The sequence below is a fragment of the Nerophis ophidion genome, linkage group LG21, assembly GCF_033978795.1.
Source record: "Nerophis ophidion isolate RoL-2023_Sa linkage group LG21, RoL_Noph_v1.0, whole genome shotgun sequence".
In the NCBI taxonomy this organism is placed as follows: Eukaryota; Metazoa; Chordata; class Actinopteri; order Syngnathiformes; family Syngnathidae; genus Nerophis; species Nerophis ophidion.
The window spans coordinates 695,516-718,965 of NC_084631.1; the positions used below are offsets into that span (position 1 = coordinate 695,516).

Here is a 23,450-nt window from a genome sequence, read left to right on the forward strand (position 1 = left end):
AGAGTTTTTTTTATATGGACAAAATATAAGCGAAAATGTATTTCTATTGGAATTATAAACGGAATGGAAATGACCTCAACAAGATAGTACAATTATATATATTTTTTCCACATAATTTACTATCAATGACCAACTACATAATATATTTTTTTTATTATTTTAATAATGTGAATGCAATTCGGTCATAAATACCCATTTTAAATGACTATCAATGACCGATGTTTAATCTAAAATATATATTTGGTTGATGATTTGGACACAAGTCAATCGAAAATAACCTAATGTTCATAATTTTTGTTTTTGGACAAAATTCTATAAAATACCATAACATTCATTTCTCAAATACTTTTAATTCATTTAAAATGTGCTTGACTTTCTAAACAGGAAACATTTTGAATTACATAATTGATTCAATTATATATATTTTTTCGTAATGTTAAGTTGATTATTTGTTACTCTGAAGAACCCAGCTCAAAAGCATGTACTAGTGAGCTGCAGGAACATTTTCAAAATAAATCTGTCATAGAAAATGTATTCTTAGCAGTGACTTCCACCCTTTTCCCAGCGTTCCAACCGGCTGCTATCTGACCCCGTCCCTCCAAATGTTTCCCTTTCCCCAATTCCCAGACATGTCTAGATCTAAAAATGATTCCCTCTGCTGAGAAGCCCCTGACTCCCACTCTGAGGGGTGGTTCCCCTGGTGGTCATGTTGTGTCACAGGACAAAACACCTCAGCATCACCCAGTCCTGACGATGCAGTCTGTTCACAATCATGTGATTGAAAATACGATTACTACTCACAATGTGTTGGGCGCGGGATGATTAAGACAATGTACGCCTCAGCAGTAAAGATGTCGTTATTTGTCACATTCAACTCAGTCCTGAATCAAAAGAAAAACATATTTATTGAAAATTAAAAGACAAACATGAAAGCTCTTCCACAGTACAAAAGTCCTCCCATCAGAAAAAAAACAGTTGCGTTGAACACATGCAGAAGGTAGTGTCAAATATTTTTTCAACTTCTTAAAATATCCTGTTGAAAGATCTATTTTACTGCCAAATTACAGTAACAAAAACAAACACCACATTATCGTGTCTCTACATATATTTTTTGAAGAATTTATAATTGCATCTATGTGTATTTTGTCTATTCAAATAAAAGTCCCAACCTAAAAAATTAATTACTTTGCTAAAAAGATTCTGTTCTCCTGTATTATTGACTACACAATACACCGAGCAGTTACATTTTGGGGTGGATCCTTTTCCCCCCACCTGAAAACACACAAACATGTATGTTCCTCAAAAGAATCATGTGTGAATCTAAAATAATGCAAATAAATTTGGAGGGTAGCGATTGGTCCCGCAGGGAGAAGCACTTACGCAACATGCAGTTTTAACATCAAGACGGCATCACAGCTCCAAACACCAACGAAGAAGAGAGAAGAGGGGGAAATGAGCAAAACGTAACTGTTGTTTCCTTCTAAGGCACACATTTTTTTTGTTTGTTTTCACTGAAAGTTGCCTTTTTTTCTCAGCAGCATTCAATCATAAATCTAACATCAAACAGAGAAAGTAAATGAGGGGGGAAAAGACGTTTTTACAAGCGGTTCTACGCGGACACGCTGATGGCTGCTTAGGGCTTCAGGCCGTCATCTGCGTTCTTGCCGTCTTTAGGCTGACTCTCCATGTTGTCGTCTCCCATCTCCGCCGCCTTCTCCGTGCCCTGGAACATGTCGTGCGCCCACTTGGGGCTGCTGCCTCCCTTGCGATACACGAAGCGTCCCCGGCGGGGCGGAAAAGCGCCTCGGCCCCGCCCGCGGTTTTCCATCCAGCCTTTCTCCCCGTCTCGGTCATCGTGCTGATACGAGACAAGACAAGAACTTTTAAGTAAAAACTAGGGATGTTAAATCATTTCTTATATTAATCCAATTAATCACACTTTTTAAATCATGATTAATCCCTTGCTTTTTTTAATGGAGTAAATTATCACAAGTATTTAACGTATTTTTCGAACTATAAGTTGACGTTTTTTTTTCATAGTTTGGCCGGGGGTGCGACTTATACTCCGAAGCGACTTATGTGTGAAATTAACACATAACCGTAAAATATCAAATATCATTTATCTTATTCGTGTGAGCGACCAAGAAAATGTCAGCAATTGTCACACACACGCCAACCAATAAGAATTCGGCGGGGGTGGGTCATGGCAGAAGTGCATTGTGGGTCATGGTATGCTAACTGCTATACGCTACTGCCGGAGCTATTAAAATGGATCACATCAACATTGGCGGTAACTTATAAAAACTGAGAAGGACTGAACTAAAATGGCACCGAAAAGGAAATCATATACTGCAGATTACAAGCTGGACGTAGTGAAATATGCTGCAGAGAACAGCAATCCAGCAGCAGAAAGAAAGGATGCTAGCAGTGCACATACCAGAGGCGATAGAGACGAAGAAGATTTCATGGGATTTAGCGATCGGGAGTGACAGATTGTTTGGTAAACCTATTATGTTATAGTTATTTGAATGACTCTTACCATAATATGTTAGGTTAACATAGCAGTTGGTTATTTATGCCTCATATAACCTACACTTATTCAGCCTGTTGTTCACTATTCTTTATTTATTTTAAATTGCCTTTCAAATGTCTATTCTCGGTGTTGGATTTTATCAAATAAGCGACTTATACTCCAGTGTGACATATATATGTTTTTTTCCCCTTCTTCATTATGCATTTTCGGCCGGTGCGACTTATACTCTGGAGCGACTTATAGTCCGAAAAATAAGGGACTTATTTAAATTAACGTAAAAGACCCCAATATTTGGATACAAATCCACCTTATTGTCGGAACATTTTTTCAAATGTTTTACTTGGATGTACATAATTTTTATTTTCTCAAAACTGTACTGTCGTAGGTTTATCACAGACCATATAACTTTACGGGTAACCTGCTTTACAGGGCAAACCATCGGAGTTTAAAGGGGAACTGCATTTTTTCCTCCAGAGTTTGGCTATCATTCACAATCCCTATGTAAAACAAAAACATGCATGTCTTTCTTTTTTATGCATTCTAAATTTGTAATACACGACAAGTGCGAGGTTGCTACCAATGAAGCTAATAGGAGTCATTGGTTACACAAGGAGCCCTCTAAAAAACATCCCTAATTTCTACATTGTAAGTCATGCCTCTCACTTGTATATAAGAAGATTTTGGCCATAAACTCACTATTATGTTAGATCCACTATGGACTGGACTTTCACAATATTATGTTAGACCCACTATGGACTGGACTTTCACAATATTATGTTAGACCCACTAGGGACTGGATTTTCACAATATTATGTTAGACCCACTATGGACTGGACTTTCACACTATTATGTTAGACCCACTATGGACTGGACTTTCACATGTTAGACCCACTCGACGTCCACTGCGTCTGGTCTCATCCTAGAGGAAGGGGACATGTGCAGTCCTCTCCAAGGTTTCTCATAGTCATCCACATTGACGTCCCACTGGGTTGTGAGTTTTTCCTTGGCCTTTTTATGGGCTCTGAACCGAGGATGTTGTTGTGGCTTATGCAGCCCTTTGAGGCACTTGTGATTTTGGGCAATATAAATAAACACTGATTGATTGATTGATAAACAGAGAATAATTCAACAGCAATGAAAAGGATGCTAGTTACCTTTTTTTATACCTGCTTGAGGATTATGATTAATCCATCTAAACAGGAAGATGTAAACATCTCATCAGTCAGCATTCCACAGAGTAGACATTGTACAGCAGGTGATCATTTTATTGTTTGTAGTTTGTATTTCTTGTTGAACAATTAGCAATACATTTACTTGCTGGATCTGCTTATCACTCAGCTTTTAAAACTTGGATAAAAATATTTTGAGCATATACACAATTATTAGACACATTTTTTGTGAATGACAAGAGTTACTTCGTTATTTATAACAATCCTAGTAAAAACTAAAACTTAAAATTCCATTTATTATTTTAAGTTAATAATCAATTGATTTATCTACCGCCTATGTGCGAACCCAAAGCACTTTAATGAGTCAATTATTCATTGGCCATTGTCAGTCGGTTCTATTATTTTCATTGTGAAAATTGGCTGCTCTCAATAATTATTGAGAGGAGCGATTACGTAAATGAAACATTTATTCCACACACAGAAGTAGTTAAAAGCCGTGGGTTTGTCTTTACACTTTATTTCTATTATTAAATGTGCTTTTATCACAGATATCTGTCGAGGATCGATCTTATAAGTCAGTCTAGGACTAAGCTACATGGTTTGAATTTATCCATCCATCCATTTTGTACAGCTTTTCCCTTTCGGGGTCGCAGGGGATGCTGCAGCCTATCCCAGCTGCACTTGGGCGGAAGGCATGTACACCGGCCTGGACAAGTCTCCACCTCATTGCAGGGCCAACACAGACAACATTCACACCAAGGGACAATTTAATGTTGCCAATCCACCTATCCCAGGTGCATGTCTTTGGAGGTGGAGATGTGGTACCTATAGGGAAACCACACAGTCACGGGGAGAACATGCAACCTCCACCCTGAAAGACCCCGAGCCTGGTAATCGAACCCAGGACCGTGTTATTGTGATGCACGAGCACTACTACTGCCCCATTGTTCTGCTAGTGTACTAGCGAGCTTGCACAGGTCTAAGCAGGTTTCAGCCAGTCAAAACCATAATAAATATAATTTAAGACTATTTCACATCCATTTGGACAAAATCAGAGAGCCAGAATGAATCGTAAGTATAGGAATTAATTCACTACTTTTACATTGAAAAACAAAATGGTTGAATTAACTAAATACACAAAAAGCCTCTTTATTGTTAACTACAAAGAGATGAGCATATTTTGGCATGGACTTATCCTGGGTTTTTGACTTTTAGATTATCATTCCAATCACTTTCACTGCAATGTTTACAAACGCTTTCCTCCTCCTAAACACTTTACACCAGACCTGGGCAAATTAAGGCCCGGGGGCCACATGCGGCCCGTTAAGCTTTTCTATCTGGCCCGCCGGACATTCCCAAATAATTTTTTTTAGATCTTTAAGATAAAAAGTGTAGCTGCCATTATGATGTGCAGTGATGTTTTCTAACGACCGTAAGGCTGGAACTTTCCAAAGTATTTTAATGGTTGGAATCTGCACTTTTGGATGATATACTGGTTACTATGGTCATGTAATTAGTTACTATGGTCATGTAATTAGTTACTATGGTCATCTACATCACAGCAGCTCAGACGAGGCACCAAGCAGTGTGGGTGGGCAGCGTTTCCACAGACGTGGAAGGAGATTTTCACAACAAAGTTCTAAAGCTTAGTGATATGTCAGATTGTAGGTGGGTTAGTTTTGTACCCTTCGTGTTCATATTTCACTTGAATGTAAAATATGTCGATCAAAAGGGGGTGTGACATTCATATTTTTTCAATATTCAGTGTTTTATCGTTCATAGAAAAATTTAAAATTCCATTACGTTTTTTAAGGCGGTCTGTCATAAAGTTTTTAGCATTCAATCAGACATTATTGTGAGGTTTTGTATTAGTGCTACTAAAAATAGATATACCAGCCTCCAGACACATTTTTTTTCTCTAAATGTAAGCAATCGTCACACACACGTCAGCAGTCGTCATACACACGTCAACCAATAAGAATTCGTCAGGGGCGGGTCATGCCAGAAGTGCATTGTGAGTCATGGGATGCTAACTGCTATATGTTACTGCGGTAGCTGTTAGAATTGATAATTTCAACGTTGGCGGCAACTTTTAAAAACTGAGAAGGGCTGAAAAAAAATGGCCCCGAAAAGGAAATCATGTACTGCAGATTACAAGCTGGACGTAGTGAAATATGCAGCAGAAAAGGACAAGAGGAAGCGGCGCATACCTTTGGAGTTGGCAGAGTTGTTTAGAAGCGACATCGAGGAAGAAGATATCATGGGATTTAGCGATTAGGAGTGACAGATTGTTTGGTAAACGTATAGCATGTTCTATATGTTATAGTTATTTGAATGACTCTTACCATAATATGTTAGGTTAACATAGCAGGCACCTTCTCAGTTGGTTATTTATGAGTCATATAACGTACACTTATTCAGCCTGTCCACTATTCTTTATTTATTTTAAATTGCCTTTCAAATGTCTATTCTTGGTGTTGGATTTTATCAAATAAATTTCCCCCAAAAATGCGACGTATTTTCATTATATATAATGGCTAAATGAACTTAAACATTAATATTAATGAAGTATTGGCCATCAGATAGACCCAAAACCAGTATTGTGGCCACTAACGGGCTCAACGTCAGGCAGCATTCCTATATTGGATTAAAAGAGTGTAAAAGTGACAAAAGGGTGTTATATGGGAAGGAGGAGGAGTACTTCGTCGACCCCTGTTTCCATCAGAGGGGTCAATGTGGACATGGTTGAAGATTATAAATACCTCGGAGTACACAACGACAACAAGCTGTATGGGTCAAAACACGCTGAGGCACTATACAAGAAGGGAGGCGATGATCCTTCAACATCCCTACAAAGATGATGATGATGTTCCACAAGGTGGTGGTGGCGGGCATCTTCTTGTACGCCGTGGCCTGCTGGGGTAGCGGACAGAGCGAGAGACGCAAACTTGCTGGACAAGCTGGTAAAGAAGGCCAGTAACGTGGTGGGATTGGAGCTAGACTCTCTGGCCATGGTGTCAGAGAGGAGAAGTCTAGCAAAGTTCCTAGCCATTATGTACAAAACCTCCCACCCACTACACTCGGACCTGGTGGAGATGATTGAGCACATTCAGTGGAAGGCTCAGACTCCCAAAATGCAACACGGAACGACACAGGAGGTCCTTCATACAGACAGCCATCAGACTGTATCATGCATATGTTACTTCTTGACTGTACTTAAATGTAGAATATATGTAGAATATTTATATTGTTCACATGTGAATAATGCTGTATAGTATTTATTGTCTATTGTGAGCGAACTGTGGTGCTGAATTTCCCCCAGGGATCAAGAAAATACTTTCTATTCTATTTTTAATGTCTGGATGGTTGTCATAATGTTCATCTATGTATTTAAAAATGTAATAAACAGGATTTTATGCTCTAGCTATGAAAATATTTGATATATAATAAGTTGTACTTCTTGGAAATTATTTCCTATCAGTCATGTCTGCAACCACTTAACAGCAATAAAGGAGGGATTACTGTACACAATTCCCCCCAAAATTCGGATGTCAGGCCCTTAGGTGAAACACCAGAGCAAAGCTTAAACGCCCGACCCTCCCCTAACTCCAGATCGCACATGTCCAAACGTCTGACGCCCAAAAACCCTTAGCTCGACTGCAAAAAAAAAAAAAAAACCTCACAATGACGTGTGATCCATGAATGGTCCAACAGATCTGATGGCTTAATCAGAGTCGGCACTTTACAGAACTCTTCATCCTGCTGTGCACCAAAAAAACACCTTCACAACTCTTGAAGAGATGTTTCCAGTACCGTCCGAAAGTCTGAGGCGAGCACTTGTTTTGTTGTTTTAATGAGCTTCCTCACAGCAGTCATTTTGTCATAGGAAGCCAACAGCCAAATACACATGTTAGCAATCAAGGCTAATTAGGGCTCCATTCCATGTAGTTCTTTTAAAGACACAACTTCCTGATGTTGCTCACATGTCACCGAGGGTTTGCCACACATTAATTCTTCTTTCATTTTTTTTTTAAATATCTCAATCGATCAATTTAAACCACACATAATTAGTTCAACATCATTGTATTCTATAGCACCGTTCCGTAAGCCTTGCATGTATGGAAAACTTGACAAAGAATCTAGGAAATCTACTTTGAAGTTAGTCTAAAAAAATATATATTTCGTATCAATACAATAATGCTTATGGAAACCTTACACATTGTCACTAACACACATATTTACATGTTTAAATGGTTATTTACCTTTATTATATTATAATAAATGCTATTACAGTGGTAGCTTATTTGTCAATATATTATTTATGAGAATAAAGAAAAGCTACTGATGGTGTGTTTGACAGAGAAGCAGCTGGAAGGAGATGTATACCGTAGAAGTCAACTCTACAAGGTAAATGCTGTACATTATTATTACATCACTTTACAAAACTACTGTAATTATTAGTTGTATGTTCATTGTTTTGTTTTTCTAAAAAGGCATGTTACAGGTTCGAAGTTATAATGGATTAGATTTTATATCGCGCCTTTCTGTTATTAGACACTCAAAGCGCTCAAAGAGACGTGGGAAGCCACCATTCATTCACACGATGGTGGTGGTAAGCTACATTTGTAGCCACAGCTGCCCTGGGGTAGACTGACGGAAGTGTGGCTGCCAGTTTGCTCCTACGGCCCCTCCGACCACCACCTATTATTCATTCACCAGTGTGAGCGGCACCGGAGGGCAAGGGTGAAGTGTCCTGCCCAAGGATGTCAAGAGGCAGGAAGTGAACCTGCAACCCTCAGGTTTCTGGCAAGGCTGCTCTACCCACTAGGCCATACCGCCCTGAAGTGCGCTGTCTTTTGACATTTCAATTAATTTCAATGGTAGACTATTTGAGTTGAAAGCTCTCTCCCAATTAAGTTTGTATTGGGGACCTGCAGTATGCTCTGAAAAATGGTAAAGTTTGTTTTATAATAAAATAATATATAGAGTAGCAGTAGTATTTGGAGGGTGAAAAACAAACAAAATACTTGGTATATTTAACAATGGCTTGAAATTTCAACAAGTTCATTTGGAATTATTACAGACAAAAACTGAAGGGCAATTTCTGCACTCCAGTCAACAAAACTTTTTTGGGGTCATTATTCTCAGCAGCACAGATTACTAAAATCATAGCCAAGATAAATAAGCCCGTGTCTGACAAAGCAAAAAACTTGCTGGTAAATCACAATGTTTTACATCAAAACGGAACCAGCTCATTGAATCACATGCAGACAAGCATGGGGTATTTTATTTTTTTTAGAGTCTTCTCTTCCTCCATCTAGCAAGCAGTGTATTTTGTCAGTTACTGAAATATGTTTTAATAGAAACCATTACAATCCAAGCAGTCCATCCAAATTTTAAGAATTATCATTAATGCCATCATTTCTAAGATTTATATTCCCGGTGGGATTAAAAGTATTCGAGTCTTCGTAAACTTGGCGCAGTGAAAAGAACAAATGAAGCTTTTATTAAGACTTTAAAATGTCAAATGTATCGTGAAACAGCACAATTGATCCCCATGGAAATATGTCAATAACGTAGTATTTTTTTTAGACTTACCAAGTAATACTTCTTGCTTTTGGGAGTGTACTCAGGATCCCATTCCTCCTCTGGAGGGCGCACTTGAGGGTTCATGTTGACAGGGTTTCCGTTGCTGTTGTTGCCAGGATAATTGCCCCGGTTCCATCCTCGTCCTCTCACTCTGGGGAACTGAAATCAGAAGAGCAGGTTGTTTATTTTTCTGGTCCATTCTAGAAGATGGAAGTAGAAGTGAGGAGATCTGGTCCAAATGAGAGCCGACTATTCGCTGAGGGGCAAAGAGAACATCACAATAACAGTAATGCAATGCTTTTTTTTTTTTTTTCATAGTTATGAGAGTCCACCGATTCGTTACCTTTGTAAAAATCAGGAAGTGCTAAGTATGACAAGAGTCATCATCATTATCATCATCCACATAATGTTCCTTAGCATTAGGAGGTAGGAACATAGAGAAGTCTACAGTGATTCCATTAGGACAGAAAATTGCAAGAAGGTGAGATGTCAGTACCTCAGTGACAAACAGAGAAGATGAAACAAGCCAGGTGCATGCAATCACTTACGAATCCACGGCCTCTGCCTCTTTCCATGTGCGGGCCATCGTAATCCCGAGGGGGGCCCCTGTCCCCGGGGCCGCCGTAGTCCCGCGGCGGGTAGCGCGGTTGATTGAATCCCTCCTCAAAGTGATCCACCCCGTCTCCCATGTACTCTTTGCCTCTGAAGTGCGCGGGCGGGTAAGGTGATGGAGAAGATGAGGAGGAAGACGAGGAGGGAGAGCGATCCCGCTTCTTCTTTCCCTTCCTGCGAACAAAAGAGAACGTTTGACTGGGGAGGAAAAAAAAAAGCGGAGAAGCTTGAAGACATGCGTTTGTTAGTTTTGACAAACTTTGACTTCTTGTGGTGCTTTCCAGATTTCTCAGAGGACCTCTCTCTGCTCGGCCCTCGGGAGCCTCCGGGGCTCTTGCCTCCTTCGCGCCTGTAGTCCTTCCCGGCAAACCTCTTACGCCTTTCAATATCCAGGCGTAGGTCCATCGGGTCCCCTTTGAACTTTTTGCCTGAATCCTGCAGAAAAAAACATTCAGCAGTAATTAATTCAACAGTTATCAACACTAAGGTGTAGTTATGAGAGCATCAATTAAGCCCAGATGTTACTAATTAATTACATTTGTGATTGCACATGTATACATTGTGGCACTTCAAATGAATCATACTGTTGTTAGGCATTGTGTCCCCCTTGTGGTGAATATGTGTATTGACAAATAATAAAGCGCCATTGGCAGATAGTCTTAGTTCACAGTTGAGTGTTTATGGTAACCAGCAGCATGCATTTATCATTTCAAATTTAAAAAAAAACTAATGGTTTTTTACAGTTGCTTTGTAGCTTCATTTGTTTCTTTTCATGGAAAGATACTTACAAGGTAAAGGCATTGATAAGCGTCCCATGAGAGGCAGGATCATAACTCCCTTCCTTTTAGCCTTTGCTTGGGGTTGGTACATACCCAATCAATAACCATATCTCATAGGCTGAAGGCTCGCTTGGCACTTACAAAACACAATTGGTCTCTTTTGATTTAGAAATACGCATCCTTTGAAAGAAAAGCACAAAGCTGAACACGGTTGCTCTGGGGTCCTCTCAAACTGGGCTGCGGAAAATGCGTCAAGTTTTCAAACAACAGGGTCACCTTAAAGCTTGTCTCGTCCATATCCTCAAACAGGTGAGAGTGCCTCTTAAAGGCACTGGGGGAAACATCAATTCTCCTAAGGGAAGAGGGCCAAAACAGCTGTATGTCAGCAAGCAAGATAAGAGTACATTATGCTGAGCACATGGTTTATGAGCATACCTGTGGATTTCTGGGCTCTTCCTTGGCTTCATCATTTCTACCTCTGCAGCTTTCCTTTGGTACAAGGCGAAGCGCTCGCTTAAAGTCATGTCTGTGGATGTGAAGTGCTGAGCTGTGAAGAAGAGAGAGCGGTATTATGCCACAATAGAAGTCACTTCTACTTCATTCAAAAGCTTTGTTCAGCACAGCGTTCCACAGTGGACCTTGTCCTGTGCTACCTTTGATGTAATGCACAATTGACACTATGTGCTGAGCGAACAGCTCCGGTGGGCTGCTGCGAAGCTGAACAGACTGAACAGGCTGAAAGATGGAACGAAACTCCGGATCTTTCTTAGACGGATTCAACAGATCTCTGGACATGAAGCGATTCTTAGACGCAGATGAACTGAGACAGATAGAATAAACAGAAGTTAGTAATATAGCCGATAACCCTATTGCTGGGTTGCATGTGACGTCACATCCAACAAACACATCTGGCTTAGGCTCTTTTAACCTTGGTGCTCTTTGAAAAGTGGTCATTTTGAATGTTTGCCCGCCCCAAAGTGCCTCTTGGTCACAGGGTTGCAACCCAGCAATAATTATGATTGTGCACTTTCCAAACCCCAAACAACATTCATGTATACCTTGGCATTTCTTCTAAAGAAGCAACCTTCAGTTCAAAATCATCTCTGGATGAAGACAACCGTGGTGCAGGAGAGTCGTCACGATGAGGGAAGGCGCCAGGGAAAAGTGGCCTGTCCTTGCCTTTGGTAGTCGTAGAGGGGGACGGACTCCTTTTGCTCTTCTCCTTATCTTTCTTCTCCTTCTTCTTGGCTTTCTCCTCTTTCTTGCTGTGCTTGCGGCTTCGATAGATCTCCTCCATAGCATCCAAGGTCTCTGTATCCTCATCTCTGCGGCTTTTCTCCTTTCCTGAAGGGTAGGAGGTGGAATAGCTCGGCTCGTCCCCCCATTTCCCGAATATATCCCGAGCCGTGACACCGGATTTAGGCCCAGCATCTTCATCCTTGTCTTTCAAACCGTGAGATTTGAGGAACTCCTCCTCTTCGTCGTCGAAGAATGGCATGGTGTTGTCTTCCTTGGAGTCGCCAAAAGCAGACACAGAGATGCTGAAGATGTCTCCGGACTTGACGCCCTTCTCTTGCTCTCTTTCTGCGCTGCTCTTGTCGTCATCGCCGGCCCCCTTTTCAGCTGCCTGCTTTTTGCTTTTGTTTTCAGCCAGGAACCTGCGAAAGACAACCAACAGTTAAATATATGAATGTGTTCTTATCAGTTGACACGAATAAATATGTAGGGCCATCTGATTTACTTCAACAAATCCCCTAAAAAGGGTTGATGCAGCACTACAGAAATGAAAATGAGCGGTAGGCCTGGGCTGATAATACATTTTGTCCACTAAATTCTTGTGGATAAACAATGTTATTGTCAGCATTACTTCAAGACCAAATTAAACATTAATTTAATCACAATAAATATAAATAATAATGCAAAATTTATTTTCAAATGCAATTAACTTTGATTCCTCAATTGTTTTTTTCTTTACTATTGCAATAGGAAGGTCAAAAAATGTTCTTGCCAAACAATGCACTACAATAAATATTGAACTTCTTGAAGTGCAGTTCTTCCCCAGGTGGGAAAAACTGGGTGGGATGAGGGATTTTTGTCATCACTTTGCGAAAAATTGGGAAAAATTGTGGGCTCATCTTACTCACTCGTTTAAACCAAATTCGCACGCCCTGACATTTAGCTTTGCAATTATCTTTGTCCTCCTATTTTTTTGTTACTTTGCAGTGCTTCTCACTAACATCAGAATGCTAACTTTTGGAGCCAATTTTGCTAGTGGACACCTTAGAGCAGGGGTTTTCAACATTTTCCAGGACAAGTATTCAAAAAACTAACAAAGAGATGCAGTGGGGACTGCCCTACTTGTATAGGATAACATTGTTTAAATGTAGATGATCCTAAAGGTACCTTGGTATTGTGCAATACTAAGATATACAAAAAAAGAGTATAGTGCCGCAAATAGCTAACTGGCTACAAGAGCGCTAATCGCCCACCGCTAATTACCATCTTGCAACATGAGCGCTAATAGCTAGCTATCTCGAATGCTAAGATGATTATAATACAGCATAATTTTTCATGTTTTATTTCAACCCTGTAAGATACAATAAGTAGGATGGCCAAGTCACTACCAATTATATAAACCAATGTCACTGTGTATTTAAAGACATTTAAATTAGCGGAAAAAATGCAGGTGGAATATAAAAAATACATATTAAAAAAATAAGTTTAGCCAAGTCACTACCAATTATATAAACCAATGTTACTGCGTATTTAAAGACATTTAAATTAGCGGAAAAAATGCAGGTGGAATATAAAAAATACATATTAAAAAATAAGTTTAACCGAACATTTCCCTACCTCGCTACAGGTACCTCTGTGGACCCCCGTTAAAGACAACTGCTTGAGAGTCATCATTTGGAATTTGATAGATGCTAATGTTTTTAGCATATTTTGCAGCCCAATGCCCCAGAGTCCTATAACTTGGTACTTGGCGCATTTCAACTGTATGTGTTTCAGTTAGGCTTGCACATTTCCACTTTCACATGCAATTTCTCCCAAAATTGCATATTCTGATTTATTTCAACTGTTAGTATTTCAGTTAGGCTTGCACATATCCGCATTCACAAGCAATTTCTCCCAAAATTGCATATTCTGATTTATTTCAACTGTTAGTATTTCAGTTAGGCTTGCACGTATCCGCATTCACAAGCAATTTCTCCCAAAATTGCATATTCTGATTTATTTCAACTGTTAGTATTTCAGTTAGCCTTGCACATATCCGCATTCACAAGCAATTTCTCCCAAAATTGCAGATTCTGATTTAATTCTGCTATTGAAAAAACTTCCTCACGCGCTATGAGCAATGCAAAAGTGAAGCCAGAGACGACAAACATGGCAAGTTTTTTTGATGTTAGCAAAGTTATCAAGTTCATTTTTATTTATTCTTCGATTAATTGATTTTTTTGACTATCAGCCCAGGCCTAATGTAGGGTTTTGTGAACAATCCAAGCAGTGTAATGGTAGAAAGTTAACAATTATATTGGAATAATGGGCATCCTTGCTGCAAATACAGACCATGAGACAGTAATTATACTCACGTAAGGCGCCTCTTTCTAAGTACGTGGAATTTCATTAAAGTTCCTCTCAGTGTACAGCAGAGGAGAATTGTCATACTTAAAATCAGGACTCCTAATCCATTTTAACCTGATGGTTCTTCCAATGAGCTTTGAAAAAGGCTAAAAATATTTAAAAGAAAAATGACATGTTGCATAATTTGCTGAGAAAATAAAGAAAGCAGGAATCCAATTGAGCTAGGATCAAAAATAAAGCAGACATACTTTTTGAAGGCAGCAGAGATCACCGTCTTATCTCCTCCACTTTTGGGATCCTCCTTGGAGAAGAAGCCAAAGCCGCCGAAGGAGGCCGTTTGTCCTGACTTGGCAGGACTGTCAGCCGTGGTAGCCGTCGACTCTTTGTGAGCAATCTCTGAGCTGGACCTTTTAGGGCTTGTGTCATAGTCGATCCATTTACCTCCTGATGCCTTCTCGATGACACTGCCTTCTCCTGCTGGGACTAAACTGTCGACTTGGCTCTCTGGTTGCTTTTCCTTTGTAATTTTGGAGCTGGGCTTGCCCTTGTTGCGATGGCGAGGGGTAGATGAGCGCGACCTGGAGGAGCTGGAGCTCCTGGAGCGCTGAGAGTGCTCCGATGAGGACCGGTCAGAGTGGTGGGAGTGGGAGCGGCTGCCAGATCGTTTGTTTGGCGTGTGGGAGCGTGAGCGTCCCCTCCTGGGGCTGTGGGAACGGTGGTCCTGCTCATGTTTGCGGTCATGCCAGCCTCCTCCTCCACCGCCGCCGCCTCCACCACCACCACCACCACCACCACCGCCGCCGCCGCCACTTTGCCAGTTGGACTTATAGCCATAGCCGCCTCCCCTGTTCTGGTAGTGGCCACGGGCATAATAACCTCTGTTTCGGCCTCGGTAGTGGTAAGGCCTTCGATAGCCGCGGTTGTAGCCCCGGAAACCACCTCGGTTGTTCTGATAGTCCCTGGAGGGATAATTTCTATAGGCCGCAGGAGTGCGTGAGCGAGAGCGGGAACGGGACCTTGAACTGAATGACAGCGGAAGAGGTGGGAAAAGACAGAACAAAAAACATGAGATTGTAGAAGGTATATTAAAAATGATTGTGTTACAGATAAAAATGTTCAGAAGCTGCAGCTTATACAATCATCAATACCATATCTCTTACTAGGGCCGGGCGATAAATTGCGGATTTGTCTCTGTGCGATTTAGAAAATGACTATATCGTGATATTCGAGTACACGTTTCTCACACAGTTGCTTTTAGCTGCGGGCATTACACTGCATGCGTTTTCCACTCTCTCCTTCTCAGAGACTTAAAACAACTGCACCTTCTCACATAAGTCACGCGTGCAATGTCACCTGCCCTCCCCGAGCAAAGAGGTAGTTACTTGGGTAACATTGACTGTGATGCTAACAGTGCATTGCGAGTGGTGATACGAGAGAGAGAAGGTGCGAATCAGGTAACAAATGGAGGAAGAATTAATCCCTAAGAAAAACAGCATGTGGTGCATCGTCTGGCGGTGGTTTGGCTTCAAGCAGGAATGTTGAACAATTGTGCGGCAAAAGCCTTGATCCAAAAAGTAGCACCACTGCTAGTTTGTAGAACCATTTTTAAAAGTCACCCGCTAGAGAATGAAGAGTGCTTGTAACTGCATATCAACATCTCCGTTCGGTGCCACACCCACAAAATGCTGAAGAAACAATTTACAGATCAACACCGTATGAAAAAAAAATAACAGAAGGAGATAACGTCCGCAGGAATCCACCACAGAAAGAAAGGACCATACACTATTTGATTTCCTATTATGCAGCTCATTTTTATTTGACAGTTTTTTAAATATATTGTGTGACATCATGCATAAAAGTAAAATGTATTTCTTTTTTAACTATTGTAGTGGCGTTCTGTACAACACTTTAGTGTTGTTTTATATGTCATCCTAGCGACATGCACAAAAGTGCACTAATAGCTTGTTTTAAAATGTCTCTGACAATCTTGCACTTTTTGTTTTGGAAATGACATGAATGTTTGTGCCACAGCTTAATAACTGTTTAATAAATACAGTTTTGGTAAATTGACTTAGTTGTGATTTCCCACTCTGCATGAAAGCTTAAAATGAGCATATATTAATGCAGTATGAAGAAGAATGTTTTAATGTAGACAGAATCATCATACTGGGTGTGATTATATGCATAAAGTGGTAATTCATGGCTAAGGCAAAAATATCGAGATACATATCGCGATATGGCCTAAAAATATCGAGATATTAATAAAAGGCCATATCGCCCAACCCTACGTTCAACCCAAGTACAGACAAATGTTGAGGGTAACAGCAATTTTTCATTCGTGCCATATGCACTTCTCTTAAAATATCGCAATCAAAACATATTCTGACCCAAACATACCTGACTTAAAACAAGAACAAAAAAAAGCCATTAAAAAGGCTAGAAAATTGTCTTGATTTACCTGTAGCGTCGTTTTCTGGATCTTGAGCGGGAGCGGCTCCTTGAGTGAGATCTAGATAAAGATCTTGACCTGGACTTTGATCTGGACTTGGAGCGAACAGGAGAGTCGGGAGCCATCTTTGCCCTTATGCCAAAACTAAAATCCCTGAAAAACAGACAACAGAATGTTATTGGACATGTCACGCTTCACTGCTCTGCACGCTCTTTACCTAGTCCACGTAAAGACCAAGACCTAGTCCATAGATTATATAAGTTCCGCAACAAAACAAAGTGACCCATTTTAAATGAGAGCTGCTGTACAGCTAGCTAGACTTTTTCAGAGCTGCTGACAGACTAAGCTGGGACGGTGTGAAACTGTCACGTGTCATGAAGACCGCTTGCATCACCCAACTCATAATAACTATCATCAGTCAGCCCTAAAGACTTTGAACTGGGGGGGTTGAACAGCAGCTGCAATAACATGCCAACACCTGGAACCGAGCCAGCGACACCAGACAGAGGAGGGCTTCTGTGCACACATGTGAGCGTAGCAATAAGGACACACGCTATCAAGACAATACTAGACAAAGCCAGCAAGACATGACTCCGTCTAATTTCCATGATCGGCCGTGATCGCAAATAATATTAATCTTTTCTTACCAATTGGTACCTGCTGTAGTGCATTTGGGATCCGCCTAAGTCTTAAAAATTTGAAGTATATTACAAAACTGGAAAATTCCCGCGGAAATTTTGATGGGCCTGCAATCTGTGCCCTGGACCTCAGGCCGGGGGTCGTCGGAAGATGGTGCTGAGTGTTCGAATCCGAGAGTTTTAGGTGTAACCATACAAAATGAGCTACAGAGATAGCCTAAAACGTTTGCATGCGCACATTAAAATGCTAACATTTAGCATGTGTGCTAACGATGGCATGCAAACAGTTAGCATGTCTCACATATCAAGTAATGTGGCTGTAAGGCCGCAAAAACAGAGAAAAAAAGTGTAAAATTAGATGAAAAACTTAGCATGCTAGCATGCTATTGTTTGCATGCTAACAGCTGTCACATACCAAGCTATATGATTCTAGTGTAAACGGTTGCCAAATTAGCTAAAAAAAAATCTAACACTTTAATTTTAGTATGCTAACGTAAACATGCATACAGTTGCCATGTTCTACTTCCACCAAACGAGCTGTTTAGAATGTGCACAATTGGATAGATATTGACAGTACAACTCATACTGACTGGTATACACAAGCTATGGAATTTCTATCAGTACAAAAAACTGCATTGCGACTTGTCCAGGGTGTACCCCGACTTCCGCCCGATTGTAGCTGAGATAGGCACCATCAATTTACCGGTCGATCTACGTTCCCATCCTCACCTATGGTCATGAGCTTTGGGTCATGACCGAAAGGATAAGATCACGGGTACAAGCGGCCGAAATGAGTTTCCTCCGCCGTGTGGCGGGTCTCTCCCTTAGAGATATGGTGAGAAGCTCTGCCATCCAGGAGGAACTCAAAGTAAAGCCGCTGCTCCTCCACATCGAGAGGAGCCAGATGAGGTGGTTCGGGCATCTGGTCAGGATGCCACGCGAACGCCTCCCTAGGGAGGTGTTTAGGGCACGTCCAACCGGTAGGAGGCCACGGGGAAGACCCAGGACACGTTGGGAAGACTATGTCTCCCGGCTGGCCTGGGAACGCCTCGGGATCCCCCGGGAAGAGCTAGACGAAGTGGCTGGGGAGAGGGAAGTCTGGGTTTCCCTGCTTAGGCTGTTGCCCCCGCGACCCGACCTCGGATAAGCGGAAGAAGATGGATGGATGAACCTAAAATGTGACTTATTTTATCTTTATGGAAAATATTGAACACAATGTGTTGTCAAGCTTGGGATGTGATCCAAGCGTAAGCCACTGTGTCACTATTCTTTTTTATAAATGTTTTTATTATTTTTTTATAAATGGCTGTGATGATAATGTAAATGAGGGATTTATAATCACTGCTATGTTGGAATTATCAATATTGATAATGTTGTTGATATTATTCATTTTTGTTTTGTGTCATGTTTGTGTGTCTTCTCAATTGCTTTGTTGATAGCTATTCTGAATATTGCTGGGCAGGGTTTGGTTTTGTATTACCGTACTATGGTCTTATTGTGTACTGTTTTGTTGGACTGATGAATAGAATAAAATAAAATAAAAAGAGCATGTCCAACACGTGTCTATTTTTGCAATGATAAACATCCACTCTTGTCAATACTATTCAAGTACTTAATGCGGTTCAGTCAGGGAGATTTCCTTGCAGGTTCTCTTTGATAGTCCCGTCGTAAAATGGACGCCGGTGTCGGGAATGTCCAGTTGTCAACAAACGGTTGCTATGGGCTCCACAATCGTTGCCATGGCGTTATACACCACTTCCTCCACAACAAACATCACCAAACCGGCTTTATTACTATGGCACACTCAGGCTTTTTAAGAACACTTAGCTCTTTTGAAAGCATTATTAATATTGTATTTTGGCATTTCAATTACAACAGTTTACTTGCAAGGAAAATACATGCATATTACTTGCATACAGATATGAAAAACTCTGGTAAAATAGGTTAGTGTCAAATAACATGCATATTACTGCTAAGCCATTCAAGACTATCAGATGCCCTGAAATAGAAGTAGAGGAAGGCTTTATCCCCTTTATCTAACAGTTGTAACCAACAAAACGCACCCTCATTCAGCACTAAGAAATTAACTACTGCCCTTTTCACATACAGTATATCTTATGGCAGGGGTGTCAAACATAGGGCCCCAGGGCCTGGGAAGGCCGCGAACAGGTATAATCCGGCCCGTGGGATGATTTTGCCAAGTATTAAAATTTTGCGAAGTATAAAAATTAACCTGAAATTTTTGAATGAAAGAAACAGCTGTTCTAAATGTGTCCACTGGATGTCTCAATAGCAATTCTTTGTAGATGATGCTACTTATGTACAAAATAAACCACATGCTAGTGCATCAGTCGAGGAAAATTATCAAACTACATTAAAATACTTTAATTTGAATTTGTTAATTTTTTAACTTGATAAATTGAAAATTAACACCAATGAGTTGATTAATGAACAATATCACATAATTTATTCAAAAAATATAAATAACGACAAATAAAGTATATACTATTAACCGCAACATCTATTTGGAAAAACAATAAACAATTTGTACAATTTCAGAATGTGCTTGTTCTATTTTCAAACACAGTAAACAATCTGAAGTTGTCTTTAATGTTAAGTTATCGTGCCGTGATTTTACCATTCTGGCCCACTTAGTAGTTTTTCCATGTGGCCCCCAATGTAAAATGAGTCTGACACCCCTGTCTTATGGTATTTTTTTTTAAAACTATGGATAATGTTCAAGGTTTAAGTTAATTGTATTTCAATTAGGGCTGGGCGATATATTGAGTTCGTAAGATGTATCGATATATTTATAAACAAGATAAATTAAGAAAATATTGTAATATCGATATAATTTATTTAACGTTAAAATGACCTAACACTGCTTGTTCCTTGTTCTCCCCTGCTGCTCACTCCCTCTCATGGGCTACTAATACCCTCATCTTCCTCCTTCCAAGACTGCTTGCACGTATAAGAACATCCATGATGGGGTTGGTGGTTTACTACAGTGGTTCTCAACCCTTTTTCAGTGATGTACCCCCTGTGAACATGTTTTTTAATTCAAGTACCCCCTAATCAGAGCAAAGCATTTTTGGTTGAAAAAAAGATATAAAGTAGTAAAATACAGCACTATGTCTTCAGTTTCTGATTAATTAATTGTATAACAGTGCAAAATATTGCTCATTTGTAGTGGTCTTTCTTGAACTATTTGGGAAAAAAGATATAAAAATAATTAAAAACTGGTTGAAAAATAAACAAGTGATTCAATTATAAATAAGGATTTCTACGCATGTTAGTAATCAACTTAAAGTGTCCTCTTTGGGGATTGTAATAGAGATCCATCTGGATTCATCAACTTAATTTTAAACATTTCATCACAAAAAAGAAATTTTTAACATCAATATTTGTGGAATATGTCTACAAAAAATCTAGCTATCAACAATGAATATTACATTGTTGTATTTTTTTTTCAGTTTTTGAACTTACATTGATATTTTCTTAAAACTCATTTGTATACTCTGGCCTTCAAATAGACCCCCTATTTAGACCAGTTGATCTGCCGCTTCTATTCTTTTTCTCCCATGTCGGTGGCTATTGAAGTACTGGCTCTCCAGAGTCGGGACCCAGGATGGACCGCTCATTCAGAGTCAGGACCAAGGATGGACCGCTCGCCTGTGTATCGGTTGGGTACATCTCTGCGCTGCCGATCCGCCTCCGCTTGGGATGGTTTCCTGCTGGCTCCACTTTGGACGGGACTCTCGCTAGGGTCCCTGGTTCAATCCCCACCTAGTACCAACCTCGTCACGTCCGATGTGTCCTGAGCAAGACACTTCACCCTTGCTCCTGATGGGTGCTGGTTAGCGCCTTGCATGGCCACTTCTTCATCAGTGTGTAAATGTGTGTGTGAATGGGTAAATGTAGAAGTAATGTCAAAGCGCTTTGAGTACCTTGAAGGTAGGAAATACAAGTACAACCCATTTATCATTAAACCAAAAATGATTTGCTCTGATTAGGGGGTACTTGAATTAAAAAAATGCTCACAGGGGGTACATCACTGAAAAAAGGTTGAGAACCACTGCTCTAAACCAAGGTAGGTACTGAACCGAAATTTTTGTGTACCATTAGACCCCTAATATATTTAAAAAGGATTTTATCGTTGTTGCTATTTTTAGAATATTAAAAAAATGTCACGTACCCCTTAGCATACCTTCCAGTACCCATTTGAGAACCACTGACTAAAATGATGAGCACCAGGAGTCAAAGCCAAATATGCAAATGATGAACCTACCAACTATTGACTTTACATCCTGTAAATCCACAATGAGAGCAAGTGCCAGTTGAAACCAGTTACATCGGCTTTAAATATACGACTGACACAAGAGTGCATTTATGAAAGTAAGATGCTGAAATGAGATAAAACGACGACGTGACTCGACGTGTTTCGTACAAGACAATCGACGACACGCATGCGAATTACCTTATTTCATTTGTTAGCTGAAATATTGCATTTAAGCATGTCGGGCACAAAAGAAAAAGGAAACTTCGTGTTACCTGTTGTTTTCTTTGACGTAATGGGTGTCGTTTGTTTGGAGAGCAACCTTTTTGTTCCTTCCTGCTTGTTAGCACCGATGCTAGCTCGTTAGCTCGCGGGCTAGCGTGTCGATAGCAGCAATGCGACAAAACGTGGCCTTTCCACCCTAAAAAAAGAAACAAGAACTGTCGAGGAAATCTAAATTACATTTATACGAGGCGAATACATGTTGGTTCCCCGTAGGGTGGAGGTCAATACGAGTCTTTCAGGCGTCGAGACAGCAGCCCGGGAATGAACAAACATCGACGGGCGGATTAGCTCCGGATGCTATCGAGGTCGAAATCTCGCGAGAAGCACGTTTTTAGCTTTTGTGATGATGTGTTATGATGACGTCATACAGTCCTGGTCAAAAGTTTACATACACTTGTAAGGATTGATTGATTGAAACTTTTATTAGTAGATTGCACAGTACAGTACATATTCCCTACAATTGACCACTAAATGGTAACACCCCAATAAGTTTTTCAACTTGTTTAAGTCGGGGTCCACGTTAATCAATTCAACCTTTTTGAAAGCAAGAGCTACTTCTTGGGTACTCATTAATGCCAAGGGCTACCAGTTTGATACACACTTCAATAAATTGCCAGAAATAGCCAATTTACTCAATTTATCTTTAATAAATCTATAAATATAAAAAAAATGGGTATTTCTGTCTGTCATTCCGTCGTACATTTTTTTTCCTTTTACGGAAGGTTTTTTGTAGAGAATAAATGATGAAAAAAACCCTTAATTGAATGGTTTAAAAGAGGAGAAAACACGAAAAAAATTAAAATTAAATTTTGAAACATAGTTTATCTTCAATTTCGACTCTTTAAAATTCAAAATTCAACTGAAAAAACTGAAGAGAAAAACTAGCTAATTGAAATCTTTTTGAAAAAATAAAAAATAAAAATTTATGGAATATCATTAGCAATTTTTCCTGATTAAGATTAATTTTAGAATGTTGATGACATGTTTTAAATAGGTTAAAATCCATTCTGTTAGAATATATAAAGAATTGGACCAAGCTATATTTCTAACAAAGACAAATCATTATTTCTTCCAGATTTTCCAGAACAAAAATTTTAAAAGATATTCAAAAGACTTTGAAATAAGATTTAAATTTGATTCTACAGATTTTCTAGATTTGCCAGAATATTTGTTTTTAATTTTACTCATAATAAGTTTGAAGAAATATTTCACAAATATTCTTCGTCAAAAAAACAGAAACTAAAATGAAGAATGAAATTAAAATGTATTTATTATTCTTTACAATAAAATAAAATATTTGAACATTGATTTAAAATTGTCAGGAAAGAAGAGGAAGGAATTTAAAAGGTAAAAAGTTATGTGTTTAAAAATCCTAAAATAATTTTTAAGGTTGTATTTTTTCTCTAAAATTGTCTTTCTGAAAGTTATAAGAAGCAAAGTAAAAAAAATTATGAATTTATTTAAACAAGTGAAGACCAAGTCTTTAAAATATTTTCTTGGATTTTCAAATTCTATTTGAGTTTTGTCTCTCTTAG

At 39.6% G+C, this 23,450-nt stretch overlaps 1 protein-coding gene across 3 annotated transcripts; it reads right to left on the bottom strand.

Moving 5' to 3' along the window:
- Positions 1 to 890: 890 nt before the first annotated feature.
- Positions 891 to 22,230, bottom strand: thrap3b (thyroid hormone receptor associated protein 3b). Of its 3 annotated transcripts, none has more exons than XM_061881528.1 (11): positions 21,906 to 22,229; positions 16,726 to 16,869; positions 14,516 to 15,289; positions 11,741 to 12,340; positions 11,336 to 11,502; positions 11,118 to 11,229; positions 10,959 to 11,034; positions 10,163 to 10,338; positions 9,840 to 10,077; positions 9,301 to 9,450; positions 891 to 1,858 (listed from the first exon to the last, which is right to left on the bottom strand). In XM_061881528.1, the coding sequence occupies exons 2-11, from the start codon at positions 16,839 to 16,841 to the stop codon at positions 1,634 to 1,636; spliced, it is 2,634 nt and encodes an 877-aa protein (XP_061737512.1). In that variant the 5' UTR covers positions 16,842 to 16,869; positions 21,906 to 22,229; the 3' UTR covers positions 891 to 1,633. The 3 variants fall into 3 exon arrangements, with proteins under 3 accessions (XP_061737512.1, XP_061737514.1, XP_061737515.1); XM_061881530.1 differs by lacking the exon at positions 21,906 to 22,229 and adding an exon at positions 16,934 to 17,076; XM_061881531.1 differs by lacking the exon at positions 891 to 1,858 and adding an exon at positions 3,702 to 3,725 and having other exon boundaries at positions 21,906 to 22,230.
- Between the last annotated feature and the right edge of the window lie 1,220 nt (positions 22,231 to 23,450).

Coding starts and splice junctions, on each gene's coding strand:
- thrap3b (XM_061881528.1), bottom strand. CDS start 16,841: ATGGCTCCCGACTCTCCTGTTCGCTCCAAGTCCAGATCAAAGTCCAGG. Junction 11,035..11,117: donor AAGAGCCCAGAAATCCACAG/GTATGCTCATAA, acceptor CTCTTCCCTTAG/GAGAATTGATGTTTCCCCCA. Junction 10,339..10,958: donor TGGACGAGACAAGCTTTAAG/GTGACCCTGTTG, acceptor TTTTTTCTGCAG/GATTCAGGCAAAAAGTTCAA.